The sequence below is a fragment of the Lingula anatina genome, chromosome 8, assembly GCF_051362555.1.
Source record: "Lingula anatina isolate TDL-2025a chromosome 8, LinAna3.0, whole genome shotgun sequence".
Taxonomy (NCBI): Eukaryota; Metazoa; Brachiopoda; class Lingulata; order Lingulida; family Lingulidae; genus Lingula; species Lingula anatina.
This window is the reverse complement of record NC_141774.1, coordinates 4,800,842-4,828,498: the sequence shown is the minus strand read 5'-3', so window position 1 is coordinate 4,828,498 and position 27,657 is coordinate 4,800,842. Positions and strand designations below refer to the sequence as shown.

The following is a 27,657-nucleotide window of genomic DNA, read 5'->3' as shown; positions in this document are numbered from 1 at the left end:
CTTTTTGCATATTCATTTAATAACGAAATCTTAAATAACGAGATTAAATCCTTGTATATTTTTCTTTGATGCAGACATTTACAAAACTATGTGGAGACCATTGCATAAAAGGTAAGTTATTACCTTTATTGAATTAAGGGACCACGGGTTCTTCATTAAAATGGGTAGTATATTTGATTCCCCTTTCTTTATTCTGCAAACTGATTAATATTTCTAAATGAAAAGTACCATTGAAACCGTGATAATCTTTTTTGCGTTTATTTGGCATTTAGCATTCATTAATACGCTCCGTTTTCAGCTCTTGATCTGATAGAAAGTGAACAGGAAGAAGACGAATGTCGCGCGCTGTGTGCAAAGGCGTACGATTTAAAGTCGAGGGCGTTCCATAATCAGGGGGACATTAAAAAAGCCATCGAAATGGCAGAGGAGGCGCATAGCATTCTGCCCAGTGTACGTCCACATATGATGAATCTTTGTTGATTAAAACAATGTTATAAAACAATCTGGTCACCTTAAAGGTATTCAGTATCGTCAACAAATCGTACATGCAGACTATATATTAAAATATTGGGACATTAATCTCCTTTAAAGCCAATTTGGAAACGACATTAAGCTTGTGGACGATTAAATTTGTTTGATGATATGTCTGTTTAATGGATTTATTCGGGATAGATAAAAAAACGATATTTGGAGTGGAACCCAACTTAGTTTTATATGTGCACTGTGTCCAATATACTTCCTGATTAATGACCATCAATGATTTTTTTGTTCAAACAAACAAGGTGACGGTACCATTAATATTTTCTTTTGATATATGTATGTAATAACTTAAGTATTGGTTGTGGCGTGTGCATGTTTTACGTAATTTGCAGGAATCTAGAGAACACGAGATTCGAAGATTGAAAAGGACGCAAGATGAAATCGAGGCCATAGAGAGACGGGCGTCACCCAAGTACGATCCGGATTGGATTGTGGGACTTCTGCCGGTTTGTATCAAAATATTTCACTGTAAAATGACTTGGATTCTATCTTAACAAACATGCCTGATTTTACATTTAAGAATAGACCATCCGTTCTTTCACATGTTGTAAAACGACACATACTATTTCTAGCAGTGCTTATTTTTTTCAAATAATTATCCTGCTTTACAGGCTTCAAGCCGAAGAGTGACCAAAACCAGTAAGTGTTGGATGTTGGGATATGATTCACAATAATCGAACAGTTAAATAAACGCATGCAGCTACGTATTTAAACACCATGAGCATGTCGAATATGCGCTGAATTGGCTTTAAGTTACATAAATAACAAGCAGATGGATTTTTTAAATTTTAGTATGCTGTTTAACGTTCAGCGTTTTACTTACCAGTTGTGATTTAGTTTATAATAGATTGCCTAGTCTGATTAGCTTATTGTTTGTAATATTGCTGTTGAGATGTTGGTAAATGTTACACTCCTTTCAAAATATCTATCGATTTTAACAAGACAAATATTTGGCGATTTGAAACACAATATAACGTATGTGACTGTACAAAAGATATACCACATTTAATGTCACAGAAAATAAAGCAATTGTTTATCACATAACAGGCTATCAATAAATTGCTTCCTGATCAGTCAAACTTTTGCCTCACTTTAGCGGACCACTGTACATTATTCTAAATATAATACGGTATCTACATGCGCTTAAAATGTTTGTCAAATAGTTTCCGTTTCCGTTTATGATATTTACCGTCATCCGCGCTTTTGATTGAAGATGTTCGGTTCAGCTACTGTTTCAGAAAAATCGACGAAATCAGATAAGATAGTGCCTAGACATTATAGAAGAAATAGGCAGGTGAACACTTCTAGTGACAGCAGGGTAAGACCCCTACATTGATTTACATACTCGACATTTAACATGGAGTATGAAAGCGTTCTCTTTTTTTCAAAATGCTCACAGCTTAATCTCGTAGAGACCATACATTGCTGACCTAGAAACCTCCCATGGGCCCAGTAAATGTGAAAAGTTGGATTACTTAAGCTTCGGTCACAACCGGACGAACGGATTATAAGACCGTACTTCTCCCACGAATTTTGGGTGTAGTGGAGGTTGTGGGGTTCGTAGAGGTGGAGGAAAGTCTGTCTTGCGAGTCGCAAGGGCCACATCAGTTGTCCTTTCAAGTGGTGACGCTTATTGCAAGGAACGATGACTGTGAAAATTGCAATCGTTTCTTGAGTTTGTCTTGCTTCCTGCGTACGTGGCACATACTCGCCACTTACGAAGGGAATGCAACGCAGGCGCAAGTAGTGCCCCTGTATGTCAGTTTTGCTTTACACTTGCCTCACACGTTTGTGATGACGTACTGACGGCGCACGTCAGTATTGATTCCTGTTCTCCCCTTTTTCTTCTTCCAAAATTCAGACGCAAACAGCCTGTAACCCCGTACGGCCGGTTGTGACCGAGGCTTAAGGGTTATGGAGTTCTGAGTGCCCGTTCTGCAACACTTAGAGCAATAATAACTCTTCGTTTCGGCCAAAAAATTAAATTTCCTGGAGTAAACAACAATTTTCCCATACTTACCTATAGTTAATGGATCCATTTTTACATTCAAAGTTAGTCCCTGCTTTTTTTCTAAAAAGTTTGGTTTTTTGTTAAAATATCTTAACGACTACAGCAGTAACCTTAAGAGATTTTAACAGAGTATAGCCATCAATGGAGGTCACGTGGTCTACAAAGCTCAGATATCAGAATAATAGCTATAACTGCTGTTTTTGTGGTAAAACAGAATATATTTTATTTCTATGAGTTATTCACAAGGTATTTATTGTGAAATAAAGATCTCATACGAAGAGTTATTATCACTTTAAGCTATGCAGAAAATCCCCACTCTTACTAATACGGTTTATTGTTACATGATTAAAGAGTGAGGAATTCTTTCCAGGATGCCACTAAAACTAGTCGAAGACCCCCAGAAACTATAGCATCAATGGAAACGGATCTTGGTCAGCCAATGACAGAAGAGGATCAGGAGGATCAGGCTGATTTAGAGCGACTTTTTAATGAAAAAACACGTGCGTTAACGCTATTCGTCATTTGACAAACGTGGGCGTTTGAAACAAAAAAACCCACATTGAATTGGATATTAGGGTACCATTACAGGAATGACTTTTGCAAACTTCGGTTGACACTTATCTGATTAACAATTAAGTCATCGTTCCCTTTTTGGGGAACTAGTAATGTACGTAACATCATACTGTTAAATATGATATATAAAGTTGGTTCCTAAATTAACTATTCTACGCTGGGCATTTTTTTCAATTGTAACTAACATGGCAATGAAGATATTTAATTCATAATTGGTATAACATGAACAGACAAGGTATTATCATCAAATATTTTGCAGGTTCATTAGACACGATATAACCCTTTTCTTGTCCAGTATATAGCAATCACAATTGAAATTTACACCTAATTGAGCAATACATTTTATTATATTCCAGGCAAACGGCTTCCATCAAAAGCTCCCGGCTTTGCGGCTGTCCATTCGTCTGGAGCATCCCAAGATGAAGAGGCTGTTTGTACGCCATCCATTGCGGCGGTTGAGGACGAGCCTTTGGAAGAGTCGATGATTCATGTGGCGCAACCTGTGTTCCCGAATTCAAACTCAGTTGAAGAAGAGGAAGAAAACATGCTACATGAAGAATTCATGGAAAAGGACTTCCATGATGCTCTATACGAAGACCCATTTTTAGAATCTTTTGAAGATGATTATTTTGGCGACAATGTGTATGATTTTCACTCAAAGTTCATGCTGGAGAAAATATTACGGGAGAATCCTTCAAAATATAAACTCTGCACCCTTTACATAGAAACCAACCAGAAGGCTCATGCGATTCCGATAGGCACAAATGAACAGATACCGCGTATTGAACTCTACGGCAGAACACGTTCTGGGCTTGCTTTTAATGAATCGGATGTTGTCGTTGAAGTGTTTAACCCACCTAAAAATGATCCAGTACCAAACCATATATACAGAGGCAAAGTAATTGGTGTATGGTTTGAACCCCGTGTCAAAAAGTTCTCTCGATTTGCATGCACCATTGACGACTACAGCAGTAACCTTGCAAAGCCAATATGCCAGACAGTTCCTAAGATTAAGCTCCTTGGATTCCCTGACAACATCCAGGGAAAAGATGAAGCAGATGTCCCTATATACTCTGTAGAATATAACGGCCAATTGAAATACAAAAAGAAGATGAAAATAGAGGCCAAATACAAAGATGAAATCATACTCTTGGTAAGATACCTAAAATGGAAGCCCTTCCATGTTTTTCCTCTTGGGGTTGCTGTTGGTGTCTTGAAGGGTAGCGCATCACTGGAGCGAGAAATGAGGCTACTCATGATTCAACACGAACTTGTCAAAACGTTCCCAACACATGTTGCTGATGGAATAAAAGCTTTGTCCAGAAAACACAAAAAAATCCCCGCGCATGAGATTGAAAAACGCTTGGACTACAGGGGCGTGGTGACCCTGACAATTGACTCCGCAGATACACGAGATATGGACGACGCATTGAGTATTGAAGATATAGGGGTCGACTGTACACGCATTGGGGTTCACATTGCTGACGTCACGTATTTTGTTAAGAAGGATGACCTGATCGACAAAGTGGCTCGAGCACGAGGTGTCAGCTTTTATCCTCCCAGTGATCAACCACGCATATATATGCTACCGGATGAACTCACAACATCCATGTGTAGTCTCGTCGAGGGTGAGGACAGGCTGGCACTTTCAGTATTCTTCGATTTTGATAAAACCTACAATTTCAAACCTACCATTAAGAGAACGGTGGTGAAATCGAAACAGAAATTATCCTATGAAGAAGCAGAGGTGATACTGTGCGGGACAGGACTTGAAAATGAAATAAGCAACGCTTTGAAAAAATTACATCACATCGCAAGTAAATGTCGCGCCCATCGATTGAAAGAGGGGTCTGCTTTTAACCAATTTCAGGACAGCGGTGCCCCTATGGCTCACGTGACTGTGGAGGAATTCATGATCTTGGCTAACGTGACCATAGGGCAATCCCTTGGCGAATCATTTCAACATGTTCTTCTACTGGTACAAGACCCTCCTATGGATTCAGCTTTGCAAATGTGGCAAAAGGAGTTCAACCAAGTAGCCAAGCACTCCACTACATTGAAAAATTACCGACGAAAATATGACACAGGGTTAAAGCAGGTCCAATAGCAGGGGCAGTTGGGTACACTGCATGTGAGGGAAGCAGTGTGGAAGAAAGCACTTGAGGTTTCCAGGAAGGGTGGTGGGCAGGAACTTTTGGATATATTTTCCAGAGAACAGCATGCTCCCTTAATATACAGTGCACACTGGAACCTTATCGAACTCCAACGACCGACCCGAATGGCGGCTTACAGTTCCGCTGCCATCCCATCCCAGTATAAAAGGCACCACGGACTGAACAAGACGGACTACACTTGGTTTACGTCTCCGATACGAAGATACGTGGACATCGTAGTTCACCGTTTTGTTCACGCCATGCTTGACAAGGCAGATGACACTCCGCCTTATACCCAAGAAGAATTGGAAGAAATTTGCAAGGAGATGAATGCGCTCCACAAGAAAGCGAAGAAGTTCCATGGTGCATGTGAACTCATGCAATTCTGCCTCCAGTTGAAAGAGAACACGACGAGCACCATACTTCCAATAGTGACTGCATTTGACGATTCCTTTATCCAGCTACGCTTACCGTGTTGTAAAGACATCCCCTCGAGGCATCTCAGACTGCGCTTTGGGTCTATGGGCCTGAACAAGAGACCCAATTTAGAGCAAGACACAGGTGCGCATGTCCAGTTTTGTCCTCTAAGATGGAAGAAGAAGTTATATGACAGGGTGGCATTTCCAAAACCCCCGGACGGGGAAGGGCAAAAACAACACGCCCAGGATTGGCACGATGTTAACCCAAATCAGTTTCTGACTCCGTTGCCTATACGTGTGTGGGACGACATCATTGAGGCTGTTAGCCAACAAAATTCCCAGGCTCTTTCGACATTGATCCAAAAGAAACAGAAAAATATAGCTAGCGAGGCTCAAAGAGAAAAAAAATTCATTGTCAACATAAACACCGATGCCTATCGCAACAGAGACGGGACTATCGCAAATAAGGAATCTAAGTTTCAGCTAAAAATGAGCCTTGGGACAGTTGTCCGAGTTCTAGCTCAGGTAAAGTTCCATAGAGGATCTCTATGTCCCAGGCTGTCTCTAATGAGCCTGTCGCCCAATGTGCACATCTGCTTAAAACACCACGACGACCCTGTGGCCTGTTTTTGTGACATTTCCCCAGTAAAACCTCTACAAATGAAATATACAGACGAGAAGACCTATCAGTCAACACTAATCCCTCTACTGCAGATAGAGGGCGCACAAGCGGCTGTCATAGACGAAGTTTCTTTGACCGTCCAAAACGTGAGAGTATCGTGGATGAAGAAAAATAGGAACTGGTATGGGAGCGTAGTGCTAGGAGACACCTTCTGCGAAGACCGGGGTATCAGGCTTTCCTCCAGCCAGGAAGATGACGGCGATGCAGCCGCTAACCCTGATAGAATAGTAGACACCGGCGAGTACAGAGGGTATGTGTGCATTGTATACCGCAACATTCAGCCTGACTCCCAATGCGTCAGTGACAGTGGTGCTACTGGCGATTGCCCCGTTGACCATCAGTCCTCTCATAACAAGCCGTCATCTAGAAGCATCTGTTTGCCGCAGTACAACTCAGACGCAGAGTCCACGTGGTTGGGACATGGTCTGATTGTGCATGTTAGACGCAGGGACAAGAGGGTGGTTTTTAAACTCCATGATGGTATCATTCCGGAGACGATCAAGTCCAAATCCAATCCGAAATTAGCCACAGTGGAATTTCTTGACAGAATAATGCCGTCCGTGTATGTATTGCCATCATTAAAGAATTTCATCTTTTTTCATAGAAGGGAAATTTCAATGAATTGTGTGCAGTGTTGCATATAGTGGCACTTCATCAGTGCCTGGTGTTTAACCATGTAGCTAAACATTATTTGCAAAATGACTCTGTAGTTGGGAAAGGATCTGAACAGTCCTTTTGAATCCTCAGTTGAAATAACAATTAGTTTATTTTTTGTGTTGTTTGCCGTATGTAAAGGATTAGCATTTGATCTGTGAAAAAGCAGATGGTACAAAGCTTCTCTGCACACACACACACACAATTTACAGATACAGTAAATTCAATAGCATTAATTTCTAAAATCCGAACATTCTTGTTGAGTTTTTGCAACAAAAACTCGCACACACATACACACCCACGTATACACGCACGCGCACACATACACACATAAAAGTACTTGCATACATAGGCCTACATACACACATACATACATAAATACATACATACAAACTTACATTTACAATTGTGTCTGTGTAATTCTATCATTTTAAGACGAATGGAAAATGCGGTGCGAAGTCTTGGTGAAGCAACCATTTTGGCTAGAAATATCGCTTTGGGTAAAGCCAATCTCAGAGATGTGATGAACGATAGAGGTAAGCAAAGGTTTACCGCCTTATTATACCAGTGCCTTTATATGCCCAAATTGTATGGCTTAAAGTAATCTCTTTATCTTTACAATGGGGAAAATGTAAAATTTACATTTGCTTTACTCATTTATACTTAAAATTCGAACGTCCTTATTATTTGGGTGCAATAAAACAAAAAAAGGAGTTATTCAAACTATTTTCTGCAAAGAAAAAGCGCCACAGATGCTACATTTAAATTTACGCTGTAATGATTCTAAAAACATGTTTCTGAAAAAAGGTAAATTGTACCCACTGAAAAGATCGAGTCATTACAGTATTGTTGTCAGCTGCCGTCATCACTCTGTCTAGATAGAACTCAAACTTTCAAAACTGAAATATAGGACAAAGTTTTTCAAATCTGGGGGAATTCCAAAGAAGTACATTAATATCAATAAGTGATATATAAATAAAACGAAAGATGTTCAGTACGGTTAGAATTGTTGTCAGACGTTGAGAAGTGGGTGCTTTTGTTGATTTTTAACGCTGGCGATTTATGTGTATTTTTAGCGTTAAATTGTTAACGCAGGTGTTTGGCTGAAATGCGATACTTACATTGCTGTATATTATTTTTTCACAGACTTTAAAGATGTAGAGGCATTTTTCTACCTCCACGAGGAAGACCCAAAAAAGAGGATAGAGAGGGAAATGAAAAAAGGAAGAGAATCATCTCGCGTGAAACCCGAAGATCTTCTTGACAGAAAAACTAAATATTCCAAAGGGCGTTACTTGGAGAATTATCTTCCGAGAGCCAACGAGAAACAAAGGGAAGCGGTGATATCTGCCATAATGAAGCCATTCTCATTGATTCAGGGACCACCAGGTATATAAGCAAGATCTTTTATGTCTGATTCAAATTGTTATATATTTTGTAATAGGTATTTGTATTGTAAGAAATTTTAATGTAGTTATAAATGATTTAAGGTAGGGATATATTCACATGGGGCTAAAATAACGTTTTATGTATAAAATCAACAGCAAGTCTATACAGAACCCCCCCCCCCCCCCCCAACCCGTTCTTTGTACTTTATTCACGTGTTTAAAAGTATATTTATCGCTGTTCAGGTGCCTGAGGAAATCAGGAAGCCGAAAATGATGCTTTTGTCTCAAAAATCCCAATGTTACGTCACACGGTTGACTAGAAGATTTTTTAAAAACACAATTAGTTGTTTTGAAGATACATTAAATGACTGCAGTAGGAATGAAAAATTGAAGACTTTTTATTTAAGACAAAATATCCAATCTGCAGTTCTGCTTTAAAGGTCAAGCTTTGGATAAGCTTTAACATTGGTAATTAGATGTATAATGTATCTATATGCATATCTCTCTTTTTTAATTTTTACCTCTATCTTTTTGGTAGATTGATCAACTAACAGTCAAAGTATGTATTTAACAGAAGCAAAACAGTAGGGCATAGTATGTTTTAACAAAAGCATTTCATTGATTGGAGCGGATTCTTCCCTACCAACACTTGGTCTTTTATGATCAATCTGTTTGTTTTAGTTTTAAAATATGTCATGCAATGTCTGCTTAAATTAATTTTAAATTCCCCTCACTAACCAATGCCATTTCTCGTATCCAGGCACAGGCAAAACGCTTACAGGTATCCGTCTGGCCTACTTATTCGTAGAATGGAATCGCAGAAACTCCCCAGGAGAAAGAAAACATGTGCTGTATTGTGGACCGTCTAACAAATCAGTTGATGTGGTTGCAGGTAGGGAAAACGCAAATAAAGAAGGATGAGAATTGCATGAATGGCGACAAGGTGTTTGGTATCCATGCCGTCCGTTAAATGAGGACCCAGCATGCGCAGCAGCCGCAGTGTTGGTTTAAGGTTGCATTTTAGCCACAGTCTGATACAGACGATGTGTTTCTTTGATAGAAAGGTTTCAATATTGGAAACTACTTTGTCTCATTCAAAATCTTTCCTTCTGTGGCATTATCATTTGCCATCATTTGTTTTCAGCGGAAAATAAACAACCAACAATAGCTCGCTGATTATGGTAAAAGTCCTTCCCATCATCTTAATGTAAATCCCCCTCAGTGATGGTAAAATATGAAATACACAATTTCTTTATCTCATTACCAATGGTGGTAAAATAATAAATGTATCTCTTGTCGTTTAACGGGTCAATGATGACGTGTCTTATGAGGAAGGTCATTTGGGAGTTATTCAGGTGACGTTGTATTCAAACGGTGAACACATCACGTGAGAAAAGAAAACTATCATTGGAGGTCGATCAGCACTTTATTCCTTATATATATATATAAATGTATGGGTTAGCAATTGGGGCTAATGTCACTCATAAAAAGTAATGGGGGGGGCAGAGTTATATCTGTCCCTAGCCGACTACCCGTCCTGTCACACTGGTATTGTATAAAGACATTTTCTTATGTGTTGTAAAATTATCAAATGTACAGTAAACTACAGTAAAGAACGCTCCAGATTGTTATCTGTCTGTTACCTTTTGTTACCAAAAGTAACTATCTAGCTAATAGCGATAAGGGTATTAGGGCTGACACCTCAGTCTGCTTAGACAGGGGATAACACCCCATGCTGCAATGAAACACCATACTATTGTGTGTTGATAACGCAATGAGCAAACATGAATTGTGTTCAAATAACACGATTCATAAAAGAGGGGCGGCGTTATAAAAAGTAACCAGTTGCTTTGTTAAAAAGTGTTATTTTTGGTATTGTGACATTCTTTCTGAACGCAACTGTATATAAGTAAGAACTGTACCAGGATCGGAATTGGAATTTTGCTATGTGGGAGCTCTCACTCTCATGGCTGGTTATTGGGCAAAGTTTTTTTTTTTTTTTTTTTTTTTGTGTGTGTGTGTGTGTGTGTAATACTGTACTGTCGGTATGCAGGCAGAATACAACGACTCCTTCCAAAGTATAAATTGATATTTGATATCAAATATTATTATTTTATTGTCATATATATATATATATATATATATATATATATATATATATATATATATATATGACAGGAAAATAACACTGATGTCAATGCTCTTTTATAGATTTCTTCAAAAGGAAATTTTCCCCACAGCAATACGACTCAAACGACGAACGACCCAGCATCTGCCCAAAGATCCTTCGCGTGTACGGGAAGAGTTTGGTGACCCGTGACTTTCCTATTCCCAAAGAACCGGATCTGCCGCGAGCAAAGGATGCCGTTTCTACTGAACGACACAAGGATATCGCCCTTCACCATTTAATTCGTTCCAAGGGAACTAAAATATCTAAAGACATTTTAGAACTGGATGCCAAATTTAAATCTTTTTTCGAAGACCCTGTCAAGAATGACGTCTCTCTTGCAATAATAAACCGCTACAAATGGCTCGTGGCGCAAGCGGAAGAGGATGAAATAAAGCAACATGATGTCATCCTCTGCACGTGCACCACGGCCGGAAGTAATGCTGTTCTAAGATCGGGGATTATAGAGCAATGCATTGTGGACGAAAGTGGCATGTGTGTCGAGCCTGATTGTCTCGTGCCAATCGTGCACTCAAAAGCTAAGCAAATCGTGCTTATTGGAGACCACATGCAACTAAGACCGATAGTATTAAATCAGCTTGCGCGGGACATGGGATTGGAAAGGTCTTTGTTTGAGAGATATGCTACGCAGTTTCCTACGCAAACGATCATGCTGAACAAGCAGTACAGAATGGTACGTACGCAATTGTCGTGACTTTTTTTGCCATCTTTTCAAAGAGCATGCAAAGCCATGATAAATTTTTGCAGGGAGTATACCTTATCAGTCCCCCATCATTAAGATATACATTCATAGTTATGTTGCTCTCGATTTTCATTTATTTATTTACCAGTCTTCTGGTTGACAGCTTACGATCCTCAGACTCAAAAATTTTATTTAGTAAAAAAAAGTGTATAGGTGAATTATTGTCGTATACATTTATTCATTTAGCATCCAGATATATGCTACTTTCCGTCGACTGAATTTTACCGTGGTCAACTGTATAGTCCGCCTGTTCTGAGATTTGCCAGTGATCCAATGTTCAGGGATTTCACCCCAGCAGCCGAGGTACTTTGGCCTAGAATAAGACAAGGTCGAATGCTGATAGAAGACAAACGCTTCGTGATGTGCCACGTAGAGGGCGAGGAGGAGAGCATGGTTATTTCGACACCAGAGGGCGGAGAAATGTCCAAGAAAAACCAGGATGAGATACAGGAAGTGGTTAGTATTTTTTCCATTATTCTAATTAACGCCATTTCATTATACAGTATGTCTGATACATATTAGTATATATTTGTCGCCAAAAGTATACATTCTCCATTCAAAATTAATTTCATGAGAAGAACTTTCTTTGAGGAGAAGGGCAATACAATATATGCCATTTTCAATAATTTCGATAAAGGCCTACATTTTTTCTATAACTTTGCGTTCGGTTTGCTGTCTTCATATTTCTACTCAATTCGCTGTGCAAGTATTCTGGTGCAGCTCGCCTCAGTAATTGACACATGGTTATTTTAACCTTACAAAAAGAAAGTACACGGTAATGTTCCCTCGGTGCATTTGTGAGTGGGGCAGCAGGGAGATTGGAATAACCCCATTTGCAATGGTAATCGTAACCAGTCGGGTCGTTGAGATTAACTGCACTGTATAATATTGGCCCATCTTGGCTGAAGACATTTAAATGCTTTCAAGTTTGAATACATCCCTCTCTATACTTCACAAGGAACGCATCTACAGCATCTTGGTGAGCAAGACATCCCTGAACTTACCCAAAGCGAACATCATGGTACTGTCTCAATATAGGGCGCAAGTCAACGGGATCGAGAAGGCGCTAAAAGCACGGCATGGCGAGGGTGTTCAAGTGAGCACGGTGGTGGCTAGTCAGGGTAAGACCAGGTTTCACACACACACACACACACGCACAAGCAAACAACAACAACAACAACAACAACAAAGCCCTGGCTAAGAACTTCATTACCAATGTAACATTGTCACATACACACCTCTTCCCTTAGCAATTTATCAGGCTGCAATATTGCTGCAAACTGCAATTCTTTTTTGCAAACTTGCAGTAAGTATGCTGTAAAATGGCTGCAAATCAGCAGCAATATATTTTTTCTTGTAAACTCGTTGCTGCAAAGTTTTAGTAGGGGTTAACCTAATAAAAGTAATGGGAGGCAAATTTCTAGCTTCATGTAGATTCAGTTTTTGCAATTGTCAACGGCAAAGCCTTAGATTACAAATACGACCGCCACCGACTCCAGAACAAAAACTCCGTCACCCATATAAGGGACTATTACCAGACCCTATCGTACTAACTACAGATCGATCTATCTCCGAGATATTCCTTGCTAAATTACAATCAACTTAAGCGGCTTAGTTATTTGACACGCCTATACTGAAGCTGCTAGGGGTAATTAATTATCGTTTATTAGTTTCAATAGGCGTGTCAGACATCTAGACCGCTTAAGGTAAAAGCAATTTACCTAGAAACCCTTGTTAGATCGATCTGGGTATGGGAACCCAGTCTTAGGTATCAGTGCGCTGTTAAAAGCAGTACTGGTCCTCTGCAGCATTAGCTGACTGCAGACTCGACCATTGGTTTTTTGAAATCCCTTGATTCATGTACAATGCATTCATATTTTTTCATTCCACCAGGTGGAGAATGGGACATCGTCATCTTCAGCACTGTCCGTTCCATCCCAGAGTACCAGATTGTTCAAAGGCCAACCAAGGGCTGGTGTAAGGTCAACCTTGGCTTTATAACAGATGACAATCAGATTAACGTGGCACTTACTCGCCCAAGAACATTCCTGATTATTATTGGTAACTGCAAGGACCATATGCTCTTAAGCAAAATAGAATTCCGTTTGGAAATGTGATGAGATGAAACAAATTGAAATAATGGACGAAAGTGTTACTGAAGTGCTTTTGAGAAATCGGATTGTGATAATTAAGCTTGTAAAAAAACAACTATTTATGTGAACAATGTGTAATATACAGCTTTCTGTTATCTGCGATATGATTTCTGTTTGAATATAGCTTTATGACAATTTTGTCAAAATATTTTATCTTTAACCTATTTTGACTGTATTGTTGGATATAATTGTAAAATAAAAGTAAGCCACCGTCAAAGTACACTGTAACAAAATCGAAGCTAGACGTAGCTTCACATAAAGCGCTTCCACTGAAGAGAAACATCGTGAAGGGATATTTATATATGCCGTAAAGATGAGGATTCCCGTGACGTCGTAACTTATTTTAATTTCAGGAAATAAGAAGCTACTTAGATGTAATACCACGTTAAAAAAGCTGATATCACATTATGAAGAAAACGGGAGAGTCAAAGATGCTGGCGAGTTTCTTCCAATGGGCATAAAAGGTATTAAATAATTGATATTGTTATATGTGTTTGTGTATGTAAAAGGTTGATCTATATTGACTGTATTTGTGACATTTTTTTCTTTCTGGTCAATTTCCTTTCATATGCATGTTCGATATTGCATGCATTGAACCGTTTTTATCTTTGTTTGATGACTGTGGAGTTAATAATAATCTTAAAGCATTAACTCCTCTACTGTTAGCCCCCAAAATGTTTTTTTTTTTCAGGAACAAATATATTTCCCCCTTTAACAAATTATGCAAATGGGTATTTGAGGCTATTGCTTCAAAAGCCGAATTTTGTGGTAATATGATTTTAAATTAAATCTAACTACGACCCGTATATTCATATAATGTAGCGTGTTAAACTTTATACGTTAGGAACACCATTTTACAAGAAATTGCCTCCGAGATTGCAAAGGAAGCTTGATGCTGGGGAGTATTATCAGGAAGAAAGACAACGCTCAGACGAGTCAGATAACGAAGTACATTTTGAGGATGAAGAGGGTCTTTGAAAGACACTTCCTAACGTGTGACTTCCGAATTGTAATTTTTTACAGCTTCTGGGCGGGTACATGACTGATGGCCGTAGCGTCAGAAATGTAATAACGACCTACAAGTAAAAAATAAAGGATTATTCTACAGACGTGAAACAACAACTGTAAAATATCAAAGTATCACATTTTACACCTGTTTTTTTTTTTTTTTTTTTTTTTTTTTTTTTTTTTTTTTTTTTTTTTTTTTTTTTTTTTTATACAGTGCATTTAAACTGATGCATTCTCAATTATTTATAAATAAAACAATTTGATTAAAAGAGGGGGCATTTAAAACGCTGAGTGACAAGGTTTTATTATTATTATTATTATTATTATTATTATTATTATTATTATTATTTAGGTAAACAACAGGGCTTTATTTTGATTCTTCACTTTCAATGGAAAACAGATCTCGAACATTATTTACCGGTAGTCTCGTTTATTCAATATTCGGAATAAATTGTGAGGAAATACGTGAATCAATCAATCAATATTCGGAATAAATTGTGAGGAAATACGTGAATCAATGGAGCTACATATACGTTACAACTTATACAACTTATACAAGCAGCAGTTATAAGCTGGTTAACTTTGATTTTTAATTTTGTATTATATGGATGTCCACATGGTAAGATTAAATATTACAACGCATGCAGAGTATATAGCCCTGACTTCCATTCTTTCCACCTTAAAATTACCACAATACTTCAGTTTGCTAGCAGCTGCACTGGTTACCAGTTTGGGCTAGGATTTTATTTAAAATTTAAGTTAAACGCATACTGCATTTTATAATCTAATAATATAACTCTAATCTAATGTATAACTACTCTTTAATGGAGCAACACGGTTGAAATAAATGCCAAAATGTCATGTCATCCCTTTATAACATTAGCACAGAACTCCATGTATTGTATTTTCCGCCTGTGGCCCAGCCAAGGAGCTTTTTAAGTCATAGATTTTATCTTCTTCTTGTTCTTACTTGTGCAATTTCTGTTGCAGTTTGTGTTAGGTTTGGACTTAATGAATTACACATTATAACCCAGTACAACCATGAGAATCATTTTAAAAGCAGGTTAGAACAAATGTTAAGATGTTTTATGCATAATTTATTTATGTTTGAAATAGACTGTATGAAAGAAATATTGGATTTTTGTAACTGTATTACTTTTAATGTTTTACTTTAAGTACTTTTTAAACATTTTACTTTAAATTATTATTTCAGACGTCAAACTTTAATTGTATATATAATCATTCTTATGTATAAGCCTTCATTAGATTTGTCTACTGAACATGGAATCAAGACATTAAATAATGAAAAAATGCGAATAAATACATTATTATTATTAGTAGTATTATTATTATTATTATCTGCAGTTGTAGTCGTCGAAATCATTACTGATGAAAATAATTGTACATGTCATTTCGGTAAGAAATAAATGAAAACGGGGATAAAAGTTTTTTTTTTTTTTTTTTTTTTTTTTTTTTTTTTTTAATTCTGCGTACAAGTTTCTTTAGTTTTCGGATGCCCCAGGCATATCTGTTGATCGATCGTGATAACAACACCTTTTTAATATATTTATTAGTTCATGAATATTGTATATGAATATAAACATATAAAGAATCTGATGGTAAATCGCTTTAAGCATTGTATACTCATCTTCAAAGGACCTAAGAATATAACCAATTAACTAATATATATCCATTGATGATGGAGAAAAGAAATTTATGATGGAGAAAAGAAAAATGTTGCTGGCACTGCTTTTACTGGCCTGTCTGTATTTCTCAATAAGATTCCGGGTGCACCATTCTGCTTGCACTTTTTTTCGGGGGGTGGGGGGGGGGGCATAGTGTAGTTACCGACAGGATTGAGATTTCATCAAAGCAAGCGAAGCGTGATGGAGGCGTGGCGGAAACAAAAACGGTGGCTAGGCGTTCCTTGCTTTTTAAGGATGACTAAGGGGGCTGATGTGGAATATTACAGTGTATCTTCATGAAAAATCTAAGAGCACTTATTACGTACACATCTTACGTAATTGTTCTATGAATGTCTTAGGTATGTTAGTTCCTAAAATATTCAGAAATGAAAGGCAATAAGGCAGAATATAATTTTTTTTTTTTTTAGTTTGTATACAGATGGTGCAATAACCTAATTAGAATAGAATAGAGAGAGAGAGAGAGAGAGAGAGAGACAGAGAGAGGTCATGAGAGGGAGAAATTTGAGATTGGGATTGAGCCAAGCTATTTTTGACATTGAAAACCAGCACACACTTCCTCTCCTTCAATGTCACGAGAATAGTTACCACAGAAGCCACCTGTGGATATTAAACCACTTACGTTTAAATCATACACAAATGTATAGCCTCTGATGCGCTTGCAATCAGAATGGCGCTATATACCCTGTATACGTTACGCATCTGTCAAAAATACAATGTTTATTCATTTATTGATCAGGAAGTGGATACAATCCACAATGCACAGTTTTATAAGCTTTATCCAATCAACAACCTGATTCATAAAATGTTCGCAGATAAATGGATCCATTGAAATAAATTTAGCGCTGTTACTATGGATACACCGCGTCCGCCGTGGGTCACTGGTTAACGTCGACGTTTTAGAAGTAATTTCGCTGATCTTTTTTGTCGGAAATTATTATAACCGTGCAAAGTAGAAACCAGAATCAATGAAATAACCAACATCCATTTCCTTCTTTACTTAAAAATGAATCTGCGATAATGGATAAAAAACATTTTTCGGTAAATTGCACGTATCTTTAGTCGGGAACCGTGCGAATAGTTTACATAAGTTTGCGGATCCACGTGGAATATCTCAGGACCCGTCTTAAAACAAATAAAATTAAATAAAAACAAGGAAAACTGTATTCGAGTTCGGCAGTTGGGATAAATATACCGAAGAACGTCGATACTTTTCGATTATGTATTAGGACCAAAATGAAACTCGTAAAGAACACTTTTGAAGGGGAGCAAAATGTGCACCTAAGTTAAAGAAATTTGCCGTGCTTTTCTTAGATCAGTTCGCCGTTTATTTATCTATTTACATATATTTATTATGATTTTGATAAAAGGAGAAAAAGGCACTCATTTTAAAATTATACGTATGTTATTTTTTTATTGACACAGGGATTATCACGATTTCCTCCTAATATTAGGCAGATGTAATGTTCTGATTAGAATACAAAAGGCAGAAAATGCTAGTCACGAATTGGTCAGACGAATCGTTTACAGTTTATTACTAACATTACCACGTCCAAGAGTTATTGTCGGAAACGAAAAGGATTTTTTATTACTGGTATATGCAGACTGAATTGTGATAACTGTAGAGGATGCACTTGGCAGACGAGGATTAAAGGGTTTTCTCCACTACAATTAACGTAGCCAAAACCTCAGATTTACAATTGATAAACTAGCACGGTACCCGACGTATGCTATCAGATGAAAAAAGCTTACCGGCTAAGTCGTCTTCTACAGTATTTAAGCTAGCGTGTCTCTGGAAAAACGACTTCAGGAAGCAAACAAAACAAAGGGATATACTCGCCAGCAGGGCTGCTAACAAGTAAGTGGAAGATTTTTTGACAATACATCACGGTACAAGTACAGTTAAAAACACACCGGGTTTTTGAAAGATAATGATAACACTAAAATTGTCATCGTTTTCGTTTTATTGTTGAATGTTTGTATTGTTTATATGCAGCGTAATTTTTTTTGGTTTTTTTTTTTTTTTTTTTTTTCAGATCAACAATGGCCATGGCTGTCACTATACCTCCTATTGCTGGTAAGATCAGTGGAATACCCACACGCTATTCGCTTTCACCACCATTACTCATAAGCACCACGATACAGAAAATAAAAAATCTGATACTCAAATTGTGTCGCGTAATGACGAAACTGAAAGCTGTGTTTCTACAGTGACCAGAGCCTGTTTTTAAGAGTGTTATTTATTTTTGGGGATACAGCTCATGATGTTGACTTTGGTCTGAGCATATCTCATGCACCACGTTTCAGATGTTAATAACGACAATCGCAAATCCATTATCCGGTTTAAAAATGTTCGTGGTTTGGGTGAAATAAACCGATTTTTTAAAACCAAATATAAAGAACATCGCAATTCCCAGTTACGTTTATATTTCGAAGTACCTACTGTGCAGATAATTGAATGCCGTTATAATTACTGCAGATAAAGGTACATCATTATATTTCCAGGTTATACAAGCGATAACAGCACAAGTCTCTTCAGTGCTTGTTCATCGGCCGCTATTTTCCCGCCACTGGCTTGTGGGGACAATACGCTGTGCACACGAAACCCGCTGTTCTCGATCTTCACCGGCTCCAACCAGTTGTGTCTCTGTCCTTTGACAGCTTACCCCTTGGTGAATGGAACATGTCAAACTAGTGAGTGATTTTTGGCATTTTTATAGTTATATTTACTTTACACTGTTATGAGTGGAAGTCGCAATCGCTACTGTATTTATTTCGAGAGTGCCTCAAAGGTTGGGAAATGTAAATATTCCTAAGTCATTAGTTTTAAATTGTAGATGTTTCTTGAAAACATTCGTACTGTTCAAGAAGAATGTGCAAATTCCACAATATCTGTTTTTATTTTTCTACTTCTATTTTTGTAAATTCTTATGGGGTTCTTGGAATGCATAGACACTGGGAATTAGGGGGCTAAGTAGTCCGAATTATGCGTAGAACTATGGTTTCCATGTAACTTGCTGATTAAGGCCGGAAAATATGACAGTGATGTTTTTTCTAAAAATTAACAGGCATTTCGTAATTTGGTTACTTGGGGGAGACCCTTTCGCATACCCTGGTATATCTTGGAGTTGAAATCTTGTTTCATGTTCTCATTCCTTATGACACGAAATATAGACTGATGTAAAAAAAAAAAAAAGATACGTCCAACACCAGAGTGGAGATAAACAAATCTCTTATTTTAATTTAATTTAAATGGGTTAAACTAAATTGTGAAATTGCGTGTAAATTAAAAGGTTTACGCGGGGGCTCAAGATAAACATAACATAAGTTACACCTAACGTTCATTCTTCTCTGCACATAACAAACGTTTCACAGGATTTTACTTGTATTTTATTATTTTCTTGCTAATGTATATTGTATAGCACTACATTGTTGATTTAATATATATATATAATGCAATGGGTACAAAAGTAGCCCCCACTTACACTACACTTGTCTTAGGATACATCGAAAAAGGCCTTTACAAAAGATGCGAAGAACGGTTTGGAGTCGAATTTAGGAATCAATTAGAAAACACATGGAAACGTTTCCTTGATGACTGTTTTATAATTTGGGACAAAACAGAAAATGAATTGGAAGATTTCAACCTGATCCTCAACAACCTACATCCCTCTTTACATTTTACGATGGATTCAAGTTCAACACAACTCCCATTCCTCGATGTTATGGTAATGAGTGTAAAAGGAAAAATTGAGACAGATGTGTATTACAAAACAACAGACACAAAACAATATCTCCCTTTTAACTCGTGTCATCCCAGGCACATTAAGCACAACATACCATACAATCTAGCTCGAAGACTATGCACAATTGTCTCAAATGAAACCACATTAAAACAAAGGCTCAAAGAGCTGGAAGGATTCCTATTAAGGAGACAATACCCAGGACAACTGATACAAACTGGGATTAAAAAGGCAAAACAGATACCGAAGAACGACCTGAGGACCACCAAAGACAAAATTCAAATTAAAAAGGAAGCCATACCGTACATATCAACATATAATCCAAAAAATCCGGAAATACATAAGGTCATAACTGGAAACTTACCTTTGGTAAAACAAGATGACAAAATGAATGAGATACTAACCGAAATGCAGATTATAAAGAGTAAGAGACAAAGTCCATCACTAAAGCAAATTTTAACAAAAGCAAAATTTGAAAACAATTCCAGGACATATGTGGAAACCTCAACAATACGAGTACAGAAATGTGAGGTACCCAGGTGTGGCACCTGTCCACTAATTAAAGAGGGGGGCCATATAACATTTAAAAATGGACTTACATTCAGAATCAAACACCCATTCACCTGCACCAGCTCAAATTTAATCTATGTATTAACTTGCAGTGGATGCGGTGAGAACTATATAGGACAAACTGGAGACACTCTCCGACATAGAATGACCGTTCACAGACAACAAATAAGACAACCTAAATATCAGTGCACGTCTGTGAGTGGGCACATTAGGGAATGCCCTATGAACAAAAACAAGGATTTTACGGTATTCTCATTTTATAAATTCACCAGGGAAACAACCCAAACAGAAAGGGAAATAAAAGAAAATCTATTCATTAATAAGTATAAACCTACATTGAATAGATAAAAGCATTGGTAAAAGTAACAATTAAACACTCATTGTTAAAGACGTCACATTTAAGCCTTTATGACATCACCTAGTAACAAATAAACAAAACCCCCTGAAGAAAGAAAGAAACCGGTCGGGGCAAGAAAGTTGCTGTTCTTCTTTTTCTTTTATTATATATATATATATATATATATATATATATATATATATATATATATATATATATATATATATATATATATATATTTCTTAGAGAGCATTTTAATGTAAAACTTTTCTGTGCTCGATTATTTATTACTATTATTTGTATTATAGTTGCCGGAACATCCTGCACGACCGACCAAGACTGCAGTAACAGGTCAGCCGACTGCGTTGGTTTGAGCGGTTTCGGATTGGAAACTTCCTTAGTTGAATTTCTGTTGGTATGTTAGCACAGTTATCAACATCATGCACACAGAATCACAATCACAAAACTGTTGCACACGGTTTGCTACATGTATTCATGCAACTGTACACTCGAACCCGTTTTCGTTTGCCTTACAAGGTGCGCAACCTTTTTTAAGCGCCTTTTTTTTCAGAACTTAAAAAATAACTTTTATTGTAGAAGAAGAGTGAAAGTCGATGGAACTCACTCACCACCTTATCGATTTCCCACGTCTGGATTGAGCAAATATTGTTCAGTCTTATCAACGGCAAGATCGGCAGTAAACCATAAAATAAATAAACACTAATGGAATTACAGCAGCTCCTCTCAGCTCATGCATTATCAACACATAATATTTTATTACCCCCCCCCCCCATTCCTCTTCACGCTGGGCGGCGCCCTTTCTGCGTATCGTAGTACAGCCCGGTTTGAGAGTAAAAAAAAATACTAATAATTTCTTAATTACGTGCCGACAGTTGTGCCATCATTAAGCATTTATGTTGCAACCAAGGCAATACGCACAAAGCGCGCAAAAAGAACGCCGTCCATTATAAAGGGGTTTTAAGACCAATGCATAAATTTGATTTGATCGCTATTTAGTTCATGCGTTTCTTTTCCAGCCCGTTGTTGTGTTTGTGTGTCAGCTTACTGTTGAATTCAGCTTTCAAGTCCCGGTGTGGACCTGCACGGGAAACACTTGCGCCGTCGTGGGAATCGGGGCACCGTCGATATTTTCTGGAGGGTTCCCTGGAAGACGCAAACGGGAAGGTACGCATGAAGACACTCAGGGCTCGGAATCTCGAAAGGTTCGCTATGTTGCGCACACGCTCTAGCATGGCCAGCGTGCGCTATCCCGTAGCTTCGCAAATCCCGGCCGTGCGCTAATGTCCAAATCGCCATTAGTTTCGAGGCTATTATTTGCGGCGTATCAAACTGATCGCAAAGGCCTCTGCGTATGCAAAATTCGTCATTTTAATGTGTCTTTCATGTAATTAAACATGGTGGCAAGTTTGGGTTGCTAGTCATAATAGCATATAATAAAACATATAACAAAAACATGGAAGCTTTTAATTGATTGAATCACTGGTACCTCTGATAGAAAAACTTGCGGTAAATATTCACGTGAAGAATGCCAAAGTCATATTTTATTATGCAGAAAAATTTCAAAATTAAACATTTCATACATCATTTTATATTTTCTGGTGAATTTCATTCATCTGTGTAGTCTATTGATAATAATAATAAATTTAAAAGTGTCATTTTCCACACAAAATGAAAAAGCAGAAACAAAGCATTCGGCCGCACCGTGACCTTCCTCAATGTCTATTATTGTGAGACTGAACACTACTCACCATTGTGTCAGTAATTGTGTCAGTCCAAGCTTCGCTTATTGAATTGTTTTTTGACATTTTATTGGTGTCAAATACTTCAAATATCAGTATTTGTAATTCCTATAAATAAAAACAACCTCTTGATTTGCGTCATGGTGAAAAAAATTGCATTTTGTGTAATTGTGTTATGACGTCTTCACTTAATGCGGCAATCGAATATTAGTAGAGTTTGAGGTTATAATTGCGTTGCGTCTGCTAAGGCTTCGAGATAGCAGGTGGGTGCAATCGCACTAGCAAATAGCGCACGCTAGCTATGCTATAGCGCGTGCGCAACATAGCGAACCTTTCGAGATTCCGAGCCCAGGTTCACTCATAATAAGACTACCTATATATAACAATGGGGATTGGATGACAATTACGTGTGAGATGTTCTTTGCATGCTGTAGGTAAAATGGTAGTATTTCAAAATACAGCATACTTTTCTTCCCCTGATTGTTCTTTTTTTTTTTAATCAGTTTGTTTGTTTTTTTTTTTTCAAAAAATGATTGGAAACACTTTCAGCGAATCCATGGCACATTCACAAGGTTAAAGCCTATACAGTGTATGTCATAGCGAAAAGTTTATTTCACCATGACGGGGACGAAGTGAGTGTGTGTGTGTGTGTGTGTGTGTGTGTGTGTGTGTTTGTGGAGATTTCAAACTATTTTCACCTATTGTTGATATCCTGTATCAACAAAACGTCGGTTTACCTCCTCAACCACGCGAGATCTCATCAGCCACACGAGATCTCCTCCATGCAGCATTATTTTCACTCTTTGTTTTGTTTTCCTTTTCTGCAGTTTCTATCCCATCTGAAGCGATAAAAGAAGATCATGGTGCCCCGATAACTGCGTCTGTATCCAGGAAAACAAGAAGCGAATCAGAGACTGCTCTTGGGCCGGAGATCTCTTCCGTCGGTGACTCCAAATCGAGGCAAAAACGCTGGACGCCAACAGTGGCGTGCACACCTGCTGTCCAAGTATGGGGCTTTATAGTAAGCTTTTTTACAAGCCAGACAAATACGTACGTCTGTAGTTCGTTCGCACCTTCTTAAAAGCCAGATATCACAATACCCGTCAATCATTTAAGACAGTCAAAAGGACATAGGATCAACTCGATGCTCAGCCACAGCTATTGGCGCATGTTACCAGGACTTCGATGCGTTTTTTTTTTTTTTTTTTCTTGCTGACAGGATAGTTAACATTTGATGATTTCATAAATGTTGGTAGATTCAATTTTCAGAAGAAATTATTGGGCACATTGCTTTGGACAGTGTATTATTTCAAAACGCAAATTTCTGTCGATGTGTGAAGGGTTATGATCATACATTGGTAAATAATAAAATGTGGCATTTTGATCGGATCGTACGGTTGGCTTATTTGAACACATTCATACATAATGTGACAGGAACAGCGGTAGCTGACTCCGAGTAAAGGAATAGTAGCCCGTTCAATGTTACTTTATACCTGTGATATTCGCCCTCTAACTCAACCCGTTACTTCAGACTGACCCTAGCATGTGGGACGCCGGTGTGAAGGGAACGGAAGTCCTGGGAATGCATGTCCTGGGTCTTCCATTCCTAGGAACACATGTCCTAGGGCATAATTTCCTGGGATTTAAAGTCCAGTGGACACCCATTACTTAGTATTTTAAGTCCTGCAGACAGGTATCGATGTCCTAGTCGGACATATATTCCCGGCTAGACTAGTAATAGACGTCCTCTGATATTTTCATATGGACGAGGTGCTAATTTTAGAAATTTCAAACGTGATGTTTAATTATGTAATACGTTTTTTAAATTATTTGTATACATGTGTCCCTAAACACAATTTATTCGCCTAACTTAAGATATTTTAAATAAACAAAAAATGACTACAAATTAATATTAGATTTATAATATAATATAATTTTTTTCCATTTTATTTCATATTTCAATTCAAATGAAATATCAAAATATGAAAAATATGAGATTCGCGCCAGTCAATGCACCTTCTGAAATATGTCGGCCTCTTCGTGTAACATAAATGCCTTAAAGCAATAATAACTCTTCCTTGAGATTCAAAATTCGGCAAGAAATACATTGTAAACAAAGCATGGGAATATATTATATTGTATTTTACCACTAAAACGGCCGTTATTGTAGTAAAACTAAAATCTGTGCTTGTCAATAGGGCTTTCGATGCCTTTCTTCCCGGTCGTCAAGGCATCCGTTGCTAATGACGTAAGGGTGTCACGCGGATTCTCGCGTTCATTCGAGACCAAAATAACATGGCGCGAAACGCATTAATGCAGACGCATGTAAAGCCTCTCTTCTGGTCTTCAAATCAAGTTCGGTCCCTTGGTTCTAAACTGTTTACCAGAGGCTCTGTTCTGGTCCTACACCTGTTAATGTCCATCATGACGTATTCTAACGTGTTCCCCAAACGTGTCCTTGGCTGACTCTCTTTTGGGCCCCAAACTTTTTCTGCGGTATAGTCTTCATTTGGAAACCTGCCAGTATGACTTTCGGGGGAGGGGAGGGGATTAATTACTTGCAGTTAAGCAACTCAACTAACGGACATTTGGTTGATTCGCGAGATCAACGGACTATCTGGCTATTATTTCACAGCATAAATGGAAAGATATAAATTGCAGAGTAACCTAGTGTCGCAAGGATACTACTTATAGTTATATATTCCCTTCATGCTCCCTCTTCCTCCCCCCCCCTCCCCGGGCACTTGTAATTGATACTCCGTATCCTGATTGATGTGGAAGAATTGAAAGATGAAAAGAGCGCCCAGACGTGCTTTTGACAGGTCAGGTCACGAAGTAACGGATACGGCATCTCAGGCTACAAAATATGGCTTCACAAGACAGTGAACAAACTCGAGAAATTCCCCTCTCCGACAAAATTCCGAGCATATATGGTAACCCTGCTTCCTATATGTCTTTACAACAATTCAGTATCATTATACTGAATTCTATTACTGTTCTATTACTAATGTTGTATTCAACCATTTAAAAAAATTTAATATTTGAAGAAAATTTTATTGCAGGATTTTACAATATCACTACTTTGCACCATTGCGCAGAGTACAGGTTCCAAACAGGTATACCTGCAAACAGTAAAATTGTTTGATATTAATAAAAATATAAACAATAATGTTGATCATAATAAGTAAACCACTCAGCAGTCTAATTGGCTACGGATTATTGCCAAGATGTGTTTAGTTTATAACACTCTCCCCTAGTTCGGGACATTTACAGAATGTCTTGACCTCTCTCTCCCTCGTCATAAATCTGACATTTAAAATTAGTATTTCAATTCAGGATATTTACAGAAATGTGTGAACATTATATTAATTTGAGAAAGGGTATTTTACAGTGTTCGTAAATGTATCGAAATGTAACCAACAGTCTCCCTCTCAGTGGCCTCGTTTTCGAAGTTCTGTCTGTGTGATATGAAGTTGAAAGACAATTTGAAACGAGGCACAATGTTCTTAACCAGCTTCAGTGCACAGCAGATAACGTTACGTCATTGTTTTGTGTAGAGGAGATACCGCGAGTAGCAATTTGTAGGTTGAGAGTAATAAAAATGTGAAAGTATAAAAAGTTATGATATTGATTGAATCGACTTATAGGTACATGAAGTGCTTATAATCAACAGTAATAAAGGCAATGGAGGCAAATAAAAGGAGAATTTTACAAAAAATTTGAATCCCAAAATTATGAGTGAACGTACGAGTTTACGCCGTGCGTCAGATGTAGTTCTTTTCCCACGTGCTTTCATCTTGGGCTGTCAAAAAAGAAAAAATTCTATCAAGTCCGATAGAGAAGTTCACAAAAGAAAAACAATTGAGGAAAGAAATAAAACTTACAAAGATAACGACAGAACCAAACGAAAGAGAACAAATTGGGACCAATGGAAAGGTGACTTCGATTTGCAATTAGTCGAGCGGCAACATTTTTTTTCGTAAAACCGTAACTCGAAAGTATCACGCATTGCGACCGAGCGCAAGCATCTCCATCCAATAACTCGTCCATACTCGCCCCATATAAAAATGATATTGTAGCCTCTATGTGATATATATAGCTATTCTCAATAAGCAATGCTTTCGAGATACGGGGCCCTGCAGGACTGTCTATGGGCCATTAGCGTGCAGGACCGTTCCCGACCGCTTTTTAAAGCTTAAAAGCTATATTCATCAAAGGGACCCTACGTGCTAAATTTTTTCTTCTTTATTGTTAGCACAGAGATCGATTTATTTGACAACAATATATATATTTTTGGTCATACTTGTTGCTACATAAAAAAGCAAAAATTATTATCAAATTATCTCACGAAATCGGAATAAAAGTTATGAATAAATTATTGACAAAGAAATGAGACAGCCTGCAAGGTGAACATAAACTGAATTGACTACCCCCGCCCTCCCCCGACTGCTAAAGGGCCCTGAAAATTTTTGGTATTTTAGATGGTGAATGGTGCCATTTGGTATGGTTTAGAACTATGGTTCAACTGGTGAAAATCTTATTTCAAGAGGTGAGTTTTTTTTTACAGAAATTAAAAGGGGGGCGTCAGGAGCCCCTTGAACCCCTGACAAGGTATCATTCAGTAGAAATTCCAAACAATCTCTAAATTTCCATGCATAAGGCATGATATTGCCCTTTCATTTCCAAATTACTCTCCCAAGAATGCATTCTAGACCCCCTCAGCATACCTCTCTTAACTCTAGGGGTTATCATAAATAGGGCAGGTAACTACATGGCCGGGCTGGTAACTTTTCAGAGTTACCTGCCCGGCGGTCTGGCTAGTAATTTCCTTGAATTTCATACACTGGTGACTTAGGTAACTTTTATATAAACTGAAAATAATATATAATTAAATGCCCGTGTCTGGTGCGAGTCCTCAAACATAATTATAAAACATAGCAAATTACAGTATTTTATTCCATAAGTCTTGGTTATAAAATTATCAAAGGCATTCCAATTATAATTGACACATAAATTGTATTCATATTGTCATT

The 27,657-nt window shown here is 37.8% G+C and overlaps 2 protein-coding genes across 2 annotated transcripts; both read left to right on the top strand.

Moving 5' to 3' along the window:
- Positions 1-36: 36 nt before the first annotated feature.
- On the top strand, positions 37-15,840 carry LOC106168606 (3'-5' exoribonuclease HELZ2). Its single transcript, XM_086994288.1, is given in 16 exon segments — positions 37-111; positions 299-450; positions 873-986; positions 1,152-1,179; positions 1,779-1,858; positions 2,922-3,051; positions 3,481-6,940; positions 7,468-7,568; positions 8,179-8,421; positions 9,181-9,312; positions 10,632-11,281; positions 11,537-11,806; positions 12,309-12,471; positions 13,244-13,411; positions 13,857-13,967; positions 14,348-15,840. Coding segments are annotated over 16 exon segments (5,979 nt in total). The 5' UTR covers positions 37-68; the 3' UTR covers positions 14,482-15,840.
- Positions 15,841-16,996: 1,156 nt separating this feature from the next.
- Positions 16,997-25,686, top strand: LOC106172170 (uncharacterized). Its single transcript, XM_013552787.2, has 6 exons — positions 16,997-18,072; positions 18,251-18,291; positions 18,720-18,908; positions 21,173-21,279; positions 21,902-22,049; positions 23,452-25,686. The coding sequence occupies exons 1-6, from the start codon at positions 17,942-17,944 to the stop codon at positions 23,703-23,705; spliced, it is 870 nt and encodes a 289-aa protein (XP_013408241.2). The 5' UTR covers positions 16,997-17,941; the 3' UTR covers positions 23,706-25,686.
- Positions 25,687-27,657: the final 1,971 nt, after the last annotated feature.

What these genes read in the sequence shown, in the direction of transcription:
- LOC106172170 (XM_013552787.2), top strand. Translation starts at nt 17,942, where the DNA reads ATGCTATCAGATGAAAAAAGCTTACCGGCTAAGTCGTCTTCTACAGTA. An exon ending in GAATGGAACATGTCAAACTA is followed by an intron (nt 18,909 to 21,172) that starts GTGAGTGATTTT and finishes TTTGTATTATAG; the next exon opens with TTGCCGGAACATCCTGCACG. An exon ending in TGGAAGACGCAAACGGGAAG is followed by an intron (nt 22,050 to 23,451) that starts GTACGCATGAAG and finishes CCTTTTCTGCAG; the next exon opens with TTTCTATCCCATCTGAAGCG.